The sequence below is a fragment of the Zophobas morio genome, unplaced genomic scaffold (assembly GCF_036711695.1).
Source record: "Zophobas morio isolate AGI-343-1 ecotype UQ-CSIRO unplaced genomic scaffold, CSIRO_AGI_Zmor_V1 ptg000004l, whole genome shotgun sequence".
NCBI classification, from domain to species: domain Eukaryota; kingdom Metazoa; phylum Arthropoda; class Insecta; order Coleoptera; family Tenebrionidae; genus Zophobas; species Zophobas morio.
In genome coordinates this window covers 14,491,249-14,503,311 of record NW_026972109.1, presented here as the reverse complement: position 1 = coordinate 14,503,311, position 12,063 = coordinate 14,491,249, and the positions used below count along the sequence as shown (strand labels likewise).

The following is a 12,063-nucleotide window of genomic DNA, read 5'->3' as shown; positions in this document are numbered from 1 at the left end:
CCACAGAAAAACGTTGACAGTGTCTCCAGATTAGACCTAACATGCTGTTAGCTTTATTACATACGCGGTTATAATGGCTTTTAAAAGTAAGTTTTGAATCGAAGATAACACTCAAATCCTTGATTTCACTAACAGGAACAAACACAGATTTACCCAGATGATAATTAAAGTTAACTTTCGATGAAATATTAAGAAAAGAAATAACATAGCATTTATCAATATTTAGAGGTAATAAATTATTGATGGTCCAGTCAAATAAAATATTCAGATCATATTGCAACTCCAACGCATCAATTAAGGAACTAATAGTTTTAAACAATTTCAAGTCATCGGCAAATAACAAAGATTCTAAAAAACGAAAACGAGAAATTAAATCATTAATAAACAAATAAACAAAATAGGTCCACAATGCGACCCTTGAGGGACACCAGATGATACAAAATAAGTAAGAACCAATCCTTACTTGTTGCGATCTGTCCACTAAAAATGACGCCGACCAATTAATAGTGCTAGGAGCAAATCCCATGTTATTTAATTTATATGTTAAGATTCTATGACTCACTTTGTCAAATGCCTTTGAAAAATCCATATATACTGCGTCAACTTGTAATTTTTGAGCAAAGGCTTCGTTAAGGTAGCAGGAATATTCTATTAAATTCGTTAAAGTAGATCTGCTTTTAATAAATCCATGTTGTTTATTTGAAATAATGCTAGAAGAGACCCATTGTAATTGTTTGGATACAATACAACCTAAAATTTTTGGTATCGAAGATTGAATGCTCAACCCCCTATAAGTTTCAACAAAACTACTTTTCCAAAAAGAGGGAAAAGCTCCTTCTTCTAAAGATGTTTTAAATAATAAAAATAACGGTTGTGTTATTGTAAAAATACACTGTTTCAAAACATTATTTGGAACACCATCTGGACCAAAAGAATTCGAAGGTTTAAGATGAGAAATACATTCAAAAATATCAGAGACACTAACTTTTAGACCTGAGTCATTAACCATTACTGAATGATCTATAGTATCATAAAAAAGAGGGTTATTGTCATCATCCACAAAAACTGACGAAAAGAAACTGGCAAATAATTCAAAAATTTCAGAACCACCTTGAGCAATATCTTGATTAAAAGTCATTTCATTCGATACCCCACCGACTTTTCTTTTATTATTAATGTATTTCCAGAAATATTTCGGATTATCTGATAAACTATTGTTGACATTATTAATATAAGAAGTATACAGTTTATTACTGACATCTTTGCACTGAGATCTTAAATATTTAAAAGATAGGTGCCTAGTCTTCAAAATTACTTGACTTTTTAAAACGACAATGATAAACTTTTTTCTTTTTACACAATTCAATTAAATCTTTATTAAACCATTGAGGGTAAGACGAACAATTATGGTTAACAGTTTTTTTGGGAATGAATTCATCCATCCCTACATAGAGGAAATTATAAAATGTTGTAACCTTTTCATTCAAATCGACACCAGAGAACGCAAAATCCCAATCAATCGACGCAAGATATAATAATTACCATTCTGAAAATCAAATATTTGACTCTCTGATTTAACAGTTTCAGATATAGGAAAACAACTAACGAACCAAGAATATGGAATGTGAGGAAAACTTTCGCCAAAAATCTGATCAACGGCAGTTGTAACTTGCAGATTAAATATATTAGTAAAAACAAGATCTAGAAAAACATTTCTGTTGTTAGGAATAGTATTGACCTGTTTAAGATTCAAAAAAGAGTAAGTATCATTAATAATTTGATACTGGTCATGAGGATAATTCATTGATACGAATTCTACCATGTTATCTTCCCAAGTTATATGTGGAAGATTGAAATCACCAGCAATTAAATAATCAAAATCCGGAAACAATTGAAAATTTTTTTCTAAATCAGAGCAATGATTATTTTGATAGGTACTAACATCTGATGATGGAGGAATATAAACTCCACCCACAATTAAATTATAATTATTGAAATTTATCTTTACAAAAACACTTTCTACCTTTTGAGTAAGATAAGCACTGACACATTTAAACTTTTTATTGAATGCAATTAATACTCCACCTGCACGAAGCTTCTCACTAGAATATTCCGATATGGCTGTTGATATTATGGGGCGGAGCCTAATTGCCAAATCGAATTTCCTTACACAAATTTTCCGTTTTAGACATGTTTTAAGTTTCATGTTGTGAAAAGAAGACAAAATGTAAACCCACCCATCCGCCCTATCTCAATTGTGATGATTTTTTTCTATTCGCCGTTAATCAAGGGGGCAGAACTTAACTGCAAAATACTTGTTTCTTTACAAAAAATTAGAAACATGTTTTTGAGTATCGTGTTGTACTATGTACATTAAGAAAAAAAGGCGAAGTATTGACCCCACCCACCCACCAAATGGTAAATTTTTGTAAGGAAATATGGATTTTGCAATTAGGCTCCGCCCCTAGGTCTGCCAACGAATGAAATCTTCATTACTATTTGGATCAGGGCAGGAATGGGTGGGGCTTAATCTTTGGCTTTAATTTTTTCTTAATACAGGGTGTTATTGAAAGGTACGTACAACAAAATGGACAGTTATTCGCCAAGTCTAAGAAGTCGGGAAAACTTATTTTGTCTTATCAAAATTTTAAGGGGAAAATTAACCCTTATCCAATCTTTTTAGACGCTACTGAAGGATAAATAGGTAAAATTAATTTTTTTTTAGTAAATCCTAGCAACTGTAACAATAAAACTTTTGTCAAGATTAAATGTTGCTATAGAAACGAAAGATGATCTTTTTATCAGAGGCGTACAACGAATTTCGACATAAATTTTAATAATTTTTATCTCTAAAAGGAGAACACTTTTAACTTTTAGCACCCATGCTTGGAGACGAATTGCCGATTTTATTTTGTACGTACCTTTCAATAAGAGGCTGTATACATTGTATTCTTTGAATAACACAATACTCAAAAACATCTCTTACGTGATAATTTCTTGTTGAGAAATACTAAGGATTTTGCAATTAAATTCCGCCCCTGTGGCTCTCGACGATTAAAAAAAAAGTCATCACAATTGAGATAGGGCGGGTGGGCGGGGCTTATATTTTGACTGTAAACATGTCTAAAGTGGTAAATTTTTGTAGTAATCAACTTAAATCCTTCACTTTTCTTCTACAACCCCTTTAAAAGGCTAAGGTTGAACATCAAAGTTAATATCAACGACAACGGAGTTTATAAATGACAATTTTCAGCTATAGAAGCAATGTTATCGGGAACAGCAACTGCAACTGATCTTCAACGTCAACAGCAAGTTGATAAATCCCACTTTAATGATGTCATCTTAAAGAATCATGAAAGGTATTATTGCTGGGTTTCACAGGCGAAAAAAATTGAGGGCCCACAATTTTACAGACTGTTTTAATTTTGACGTCAGACTTTTGTTTGTGATGTAATTAGAGGCCATTTGTACGCGCTGCAATTTCAAGATTATTCAACCCACAATATAGTAAAATAAGAAATATTGCAAGAAAGTATCAAGGATAGTGATTAATTTGTGTTTTTTATCATCTGTAACAAACGAGTTATGTGCATAAAATGATTTTTGTAAAGATCGTGCATTAATTTCTTTGATTGATGTATAAGTAGCGTGTTAGGTGACCGGTGGTCACCCCGCTAGTTTTATAATACTCACGTGTGCAGTATCTCGGTTCGTCAGACGAGTCTCCACAATCGTCAACGATGTTACAGAACCTATTAAGGGGGATGCATCGGCCGTTGTTGCATGCGAATTCCCACAGTTTGCATTTGGGGGCGCCGGCCTCGGCCAGAGCCAGCAGAAGGAGCAGTGACGTAGCGTAGCTCGTCATTTGCCAGCGCAGCCCTGGAACAATGGCCGTGATTAATCCAGAGAAACATTAAAGCCGAAACACAACTGCCTCGTTCCTATCGAACCCCACGGCCGTGATGATGGTGCGATATTACAACGTACCAGAGATTACCAACTCGTGCACTCGAAACTTGTCGCTATTGTGGATTTAAGACGAGGTGTTTTGCATATCAAGCGACTACCGCACGGTTTCTGGAGCGTGATTGATGAGGCGGCTTATGCAAATACGGGTTTTTGAGGTGGCGGCGATCGGTTGTTTGCAGGCGTGCGAATGGCCAAGTGCTGCTTGATTTTGCGATAAGGGCGGGGGTTACGTGTGTGGACGGTTTGGTCTTTTTGTCTTTTTAATTGGATTGCTTTTTTATTAGTGAGATTACGGGGAGGGTTTATGGAAGTGAAGAAATGGGAAGATTTGTTTCAAATTAGAGCGCGTTTTGGTAGATGAGTCGTTACTTTAATCCATTAGGAGCGGGCTTTAAAAGTAGAAAGGTCAATTGGAGTACGGTAGCGGAGGACCTACGTTTGTTAAGCTGGGCTAATTTTACAAATTGATCTTATATAATTTGTGGAAGAACTATATATTAGGTTAAAATGGAAACTTGGAACGTGTCAAACAAGACTAATTAGACTTAAAAAGATACGTCGAAATTTAAATCATGAGGAAGCTGTAGCATTCGGAACACTGAAAGAAATATATATATCAAAAGAAGCAACCAGAAACTTTGTATTTCGTAACTAGAACAGTTTATACCGTGTAAAATGATATATGAACATATCTTTAGACACATTTTTTTAACAATGATTAGATATAATTTAATCACCTTGTATAAATTTTAAATCTTGCTCAATTTTTCATACGTATATTAAAGCAAGTTAACTAAAGTTTTAAAAATTGCAATCTTCGATCGTTAAAAATGGCGAATCTAAGCTACATGAACTCATCGTTATGAAATTTTATATTTATTTTAGCAACTCGTGTAGATGATAAAACGTAACCAATTTGATGACATCATCCCAAAATTTTGGTTAGTAAAAGTTAGTTAAATTTTATAAACTGACATACTTTTATATTTGTGGTTTATGAATCCGCCTTCATTTTTTTATCCTAGACATCTAGATCTTTGGACAAACATCGAAATTGTGTAACAACATTTTGCTATTTAACTTTGAAACCGTAAAATGGAAATTTTACAAACGGTTTAAGGTTGTTGTAAGCATGGTAAATCGTTAATCAAACTGCATCTGTTTATCCTTTCCAAAAACGTGATGTCATCTCAAAATTTTGCTGCAAAATATTATGAGTCTATGTTTGTGGTTTATCGCTGCATTATTTTTTTTTTCATGTACAGGATAACTAAAAAAATGAATGTATAAAACAATTACCCCATTTTCCCAAAACTTTGGGAATACAGTACTTTCCTCACCCTAAACCCCAATAAATCCCGCTTATTTGAAAAATTATAAAATTTGATTTTGCGATTTTTGTTTTGTGATCACCTCTATAAAGTAAAAAAAAACAACTCCGAAAAGTCGAAACTCGAAAAATGGATAAACTGAAAATCGAATAAATTAAAAATCGAAGAAATAGAAAAATCTTCCGGAAAAGCGAAAAATGAAAAAACCGAAAATAAAAATATGGAAAGTTCGAAAATCGAAAAAATGGAAACATCTTCTGAAAAGTCAAAAAATCGTAAATTGAAAATTCAAAAAGTAAAAATATTGAAAATTCTTATATCAAAATATGGAAAATTGGAAAAATGGGAAACTCGAGAAATCAAAAAATTGAAAAGTAAAAAAAAATTGTAATCGAAAAACTGTGGATTGCAAGAATTGAAAATTCGACAAATCAAAAAGTAAAAAAAATTGAAAAGTGTAAAAACTGAAAAATGTAAAGATTGCAAAAGCTAAAAACTGAAGAATGGAAAAATCAAAGATTGAAACGTAAAAAAGTGGAAGTCTAAAAACTGACGAATGGAAAAATTAAAAAATCGAAGATTCGGAAAGTCATAAATCAAAAATTTTAAAAATCGAAGAATTAAGAAATTGTAAAATCGAGAAATCGAAAAGGAAACAAATTGAAAATTCGAATATCGAAAAACCAAAATCTCGATGAATCAATTCGAAAAGACGTAAATTCGAAAATCTAAAAATCGAAAAACGAAGATCAATAAACGGAAAAATTGAAAAATCCAAGAATCGAAATATATAAAAATCAAAATCTAAAATTAGGTGATTCAATTATTCGAAAAATTAAAAATCGGAAAAACTGAAAATTGGAAAATTGGAAATATAGAAAAATCGAAAATTCCATGAATAAAATATTCGAAAACTGGAAGAAACTAAAATTTTAAAATCGAAAAACCGAAAATACTCAAAAGCAACGATTCAAATTGAAAAATCGAAAAGCCGAAGAATGGATAATTCGAAAGTTGAGATTTCGAAAAATCGGAAAGACGAAAAATGGAAAAATTGACAATTCTATTAATCGAAATTAAACAAATTGAAAATTCGAATATTGAAAAATCAAGAACTCGATGAATCAATTCGAAAAGACGTAAATTCGAAGATTTAAAAACGAAAAACGAAGATCAATAAACGGAAAAACTGAAAATTGGAAAATTTGAAGTGTGGAAAAATCGAAAATTCCATGAATAAAATATTCGAAAACTGGAAAAAACTATAATTTTAAAATCGAAAAACCGAAAATACTCAAAAGCAACGATTCAAATTGAAAAATCTAAAATCGAAAAGCCAAAAATTCGAAATAATGAAAAATCGAAAAACCCAAGAATGGATAATTCGAAAATCGAGATTTCGAAAAATCGGAAAGTTGAAAAATGGAAAAATTGACAAATCTATAAATCGAAATTAAACAAATTGAAAATTCGAATATTGAAAAATCAAGAACTCCATGAATCAATTCGAAAAGACGTAAATTCGAAGACCTAAAAATCGAAAAACGAAGATCAATAAACGGAAAAATTGAAAAATCCAAGAATCGAAATATAGAAAAATCAAAATCTAAAATTAGGTGATTCAATTATTCGAAAAATTAAAAATCGGAAAAACTGAAAATTGGAAAATTGGAAATATGAAAAAGTCGAAAATTCCATGAATAAAATATTCGAAAACTGGAAAAAACTAAAATTTTAAAATCGAAAAACCGAAAATACTCAAAAGCAACGATTCAAATTGAAAAATCTAAAATCGAAAAACCAAAAATTCGAAATAATGAAAAATCGAAAAACCGAAGAATGGATAATTCGAAAATCGAGATTTCGAAAAATCGGAAAGTTGAAAAATGGAAAAATTGACAATTCTATAAATCGAAATGAAACAAATTGAAAATTCGAATATTCGAATTTCGAAAAATGAAAAACTCGATGGATCAATTTGAAAATATGTAAATTCGGAGATCTAAAAGTCGTAGATCAAAAAGCGGAAAAATTGAAAAATCCAAGAATTGAAATATAGAAAAATCAAAATCTAAAATTCGGTGATTCAAATATTCGAAAAATCACAAATCAGCAAAAACTGAAAATCGGAAAATTTGACATAGAAAAATGGAAATATGGAAAAATCGAAAATTCCATGAATAAAATATTCGATAACTGGAAAAAACTAAAATTTTAAAATCGAAAAACCGAAAATACTCAAAAGCAATGATTCAAATTAAAAAATCTAAAATCGAAATTAAAAAAATTGAAAATTCGAAATATTGGCAAATCAAAAATTCATGAATAGAATATTCAAAAAATTGCAAAATTAAAAAAATTAAAAAAACGAAAAATTGAGGAGTAAAAAATTTGGAAATTCGAATATCGGGAAATGGACAAATCAAAAATTGGAAATTCAAAAATCAAGGAATTAGATATTCGAAAAATCGTAATTCGACAAATCTAAACTCAAAAAAATAAGTACATACCTGAAGACCTATTTTTCATACTCTAGGGGTCTTGAAACGTCCATAAAACATATAAGAAAACCTATGGACTCGATTACAATACTTCCTTAGCATACGCTTGAGAAGCGAAAAAATTCGAAAAATCTAATTTTATAGTTTATTTAAAGAACTGATGTACTGCAGCGGTGAGGGAAATTCTATCTAAATGACGTTAACTACTGTTTTCATATAGAAACTAATTCATAAAATATATAGTCCTTCCATTTAAAAAATTCTACTTTCGTGTGTAACCTTTATCATATAACAATGTATAAATTTGAAAATAATTTAAAATTGGAGTTCTAAATGAGTTTTACTAGATAGAGTGAAACAATTTCCGTCACAGAACCGCTGGGAAATCCTGTATAGTTTTACAACAATTTGAAATAAAAATCAAAAGAAAATGAAACTTGAAGAAAATATGTATTAGTTTGCCTTCATATTTTTGGACTAACTCTATTGATGAAATAGAAGAATGCTTTTCGTAGAATTTGGTGATGACAGGGTACATAATATGATTTGTTAAGGAACGGGAAGTACTAGTATAAGGAAATATTTAGTTCTGTGGTTACCCACAACCACTTATCGAAAAATTTGTGAACACATTAGCAACGAACGAAAACGACTTCTGAAGTTGACGAAGCCTAGACCAAAATCTAGAAGAAACTGAAAACCAAGTTTTTAGTGAAACAAAAGTACAAGTAATTTAAAGTTCTTAAATAAATATAGTGCGAATATTAGAAATTACATGAAGAAAATTAGCAGGATCGTGACTTTATTTTAAGAACGTCGCCCCATAACTATATTATTTATTACTATTTGATTCGATCCATTTAAAGACAAAATTGATAAGTTTTACAGTATTTTGGTAGTCACTTTTAGAAATACGCACAATGCTACGTTTGGTATTTAAAATTTAAAAATGCTTTGATTAATTGTCCATCTTTGTTGTATTTGTTACCGCTCCACGTTCCGGAACGTTGGGTAAGGTGTTCCTTTTACTGAATAATTTCTTTCCATCGCACATTCACGAGCAAAACTCCACCCCTCGTAAAATTTGTATACCCACCTTCACATTGAATACTCTTAATTTCGTGTGAATCTCTTATTGCCGTTCAGAGTCAAATAAAGAGATGCAGGTTTACCCACTTTTCTGTATTTTTTTTTTAAATACACATATACCCACATGGTTTTTCTTAAATCGTTCAACCAACGACACACATAGGGGAATTAACCTTCCTAAATTTTTTATTTGTGAACATACACATTTTTCAAGCGATATTTACATTCTCCATCCATATAAAACCCTCCTGCTGTAAAAAATTCGTCGAAAGATATTTTATTCAAATTTGAAATGGGAAAACCGTATTCAGGGATTCGCGTATCTCAGCTTTAAGTCAGCTAATTCCGTAGTTTTAGCCTGGTGGTGATTTTTGTTGCGTGGGGCTAGGAAATGATTCATTCCGGCTTAAAAGAAAAGTGTGAATATTCCGAACCTTAGTAAATATGAGTAATTTACAGTCTAATATGTAACTGCGTTTTATTATTCTAGGAAATTTGAAGAAGTTGAAAATTGTAACTTAATTTGTGGAATACAAACTTCATTAATTTTTTTATTCTTGAAAATACAATAAGATAATAAAATTAAGACAAACATAAAAACGACAATAACGAAAATTAATTTATTTCTTGCGAGGAGATAAAGTTGCAAAAGAATTTTTATATATATAGTTTCTGCAGTCGAAAACTACAACTATTAAGTATGCGGATTATGACTAGTTAGAGCGATATTGTAACAAACATTCGCAGCAAATTACACGACGTGGAAAATCAGCGGGCTACAAGCTTGCGCGTTTTGAACGAGGTATGGATCTAGGGCTTGTCCTTAATGTTTGATGCACTACAAACTGTAAAACTCCAGCTGCAAGTCGGCGAGTGCTGATGTCGGACTCTTCCCGGACGCGTTCCAAAATTTGTTCTTCAGCTTACAGTATTCTTTCGGTCCTACCACGGCCACGATCGTGAGTTTGAATCTACAACGAGGAACAGCGTTTTACGTTTTTTTCTGACATAGTTTGGATAGGTTAGGTTTTGCCTTAACCACTCCAGGAAATTTCTATCAATACAAGTTCGACTCCGGCGATTCGCCGCCTCGCTTCCCTCGCATTACAACGTGCAAACTTCTGCATACTTGAAGGTAGCGAATCTGTAATTCAAATCCCGTTCGTGCGGTCGGTTATTATTCGGACGAGCACTCGAATGAAATGCGATCTGCAATTACGCGAGATTGTTTGACAAGGGTTTAGCCGCAGCGGCCGTTAGTTAACAGCGTTGGATTCGTGACGTTTTCCATTACGGGATTCGGATCCGGCATGACGCTAAGTGAACGCTCAAAGAGGCGGTGAGGTGAGGCTTCCGGAAACTGATGCGACTTGGTCGAGAATTTTATTTCGTTTACTTAGCCCGATACATCACCGGAACCTTTGAGGTCGGCCATTGCCGCAATTCGGACCCTCTTGCCAACATTCCGGAGTGATAAATACCTACCTGAAAGGTACAGAAAATTCAATTTGGACCGTAGCTGGATGAAATTTTCACGAGATGGGGGATTTGGAAGGGAATGGTTGCCGCGATAATGGTTAATTAGTATTGGAAATGGGGTAAAATAAAACTCGAGGGTGATTTTTATTTTTTCAAGGTGAGTTTTTTTTTTAAATTGATGCACATAAATAAGGTGGATAGGCGGTCTGGTTTCTCGAGGGGGAATGTGATGCCGGTTAAAAATACACCGCGGTTCGAAGATTTGAAATAAATTCAATAAAAAAATCAGGCAGTTTGGCAAATGCGATCAACAACAAATCAAATTGAGTTGATTTGTTCTTTAATTTTGAAGATTTTTAGCAGGGTGGAAAACATGTAAATAGCGTTCGGCAAACCGGAAAACTACTGTCAGATTTTAGTTTTAGATTCCATTTGAGATAAATAGACTACAAAAATTGACATTAAAACATGTAAAAAGTTATTTTCTGTAGCCTTTGGACGGACTTAAAAATATTATGTTCGATTACATTTACTGCTGAACAGATACATAGTTTACAACAAATTAAAGCAGATTCTTCAACGCAGATGCTAGTATACCATGTATGACTCCTTCGTTTTCTCTTTCGAATCAAGTGGAAGGGAGGCTAAACAACGATAGGGTGGAAGTTACCTGGTAATTTTTGGTTTAATTTGGTGTTTTTTCTTTTAAATAACGTACTCCTCTATCTGTGCTTTATGAATCCGTGTTGAATTTTTAACTTAGATTTTTGGAGAAAAAATAAAAATTGTGTAACAACATTTCTACAATTAACTTAAAAATGCAAAATCGAACACTGAAATCTTAACAAATGTTTTAAGGTTATCGGAGGCATAGTAAACTTTATGCGTTCATGCCTCCCCAATAATTGTTGATTTCGTCTTACAATTTTTGTGGAATAATGTTTTTAAATGTTAAAAAGCAGCATAGTCCTGAACTTGTGGTTTATGAATCCGTGTTAAATTTTTATCTTAGACATCGAGATTTTTGAAAAAAAATCAATATTGTTGATACAAGAATTTTTCGATTTCTAAATTTTTGGAATTTTCGATTTTTTGGCTTTTCCATTTTTCGATTTTTCAACTTTAAATTTCTGAATTTTTCGACATTTCAGTTTTGGGATTTCCAGTTTTATATTCTTCAGGTTTTCGATTTTTCAAGTTCTCAGTTTTTGAGTTTCCAATTTCTCGATTTTCAGTTTTTCGATAACTAAATTTTTCGATATTTCAGTGTTAGGATTTTTCATTTTTTCGTTTCTTCACCTTTTCGATTCTTCAACTTTCCGATTTCTTAATTTTCCGATGTTTCAGTTTTCCGATTTTTCAATTGTTCGACTGTTGAATATTCCGATTTTTCAACTTTTGTTTTTTTGCCGTTCCAATATTCAATTTTTCGATTTCTGAAATTTCAATTTTTCGATTTCTGAATTTCTCGATTAATCGATTTAATCGGTTTTTTATTTACCCACTTCTCGATTTCTCGGTTTTTTAATTGTTCGATTTTTATTTTTATATTCTTCAATTCTCCGATTTTTTAATGTTTTCGAATTCTGTTTTTCAATTTTTCGATATTTTAATTTTTTAATTTTTAAAAATTGCATTTTTCAATTTCCCGATTTCAATTTCGAGTTTCCAGTTGTTCGAACTTTCTATTT

At 31.8% G+C, this 12,063-nt stretch overlaps 2 protein-coding genes across 3 annotated transcripts in view; one reads left to right on the top strand and one right to left on the bottom strand.

Moving 5' to 3' along the window:
• LOC135142408 (origin recognition complex subunit 5-like) overlaps positions 1-12,063 on the top strand; it is a 174,918-nt gene that overhangs the window by 86,470 nt on the left and 76,385 nt on the right. The window lies entirely within an intron of this gene.
• LOC135142390 (uncharacterized) overlaps positions 1-12,063 on the bottom strand; it is a 105,126-nt gene that overhangs the window by 31,134 nt on the left and 61,929 nt on the right. Inside the window, exon 2 of the mRNA XM_064074103.1 lies at positions 3,694-3,882. Coding sequence (XP_063930173.1) covers positions 3,694-3,882 — 189 coding nt within the window. The remainder of the gene's footprint in view (positions 1-3,693; positions 3,883-12,063) is intronic.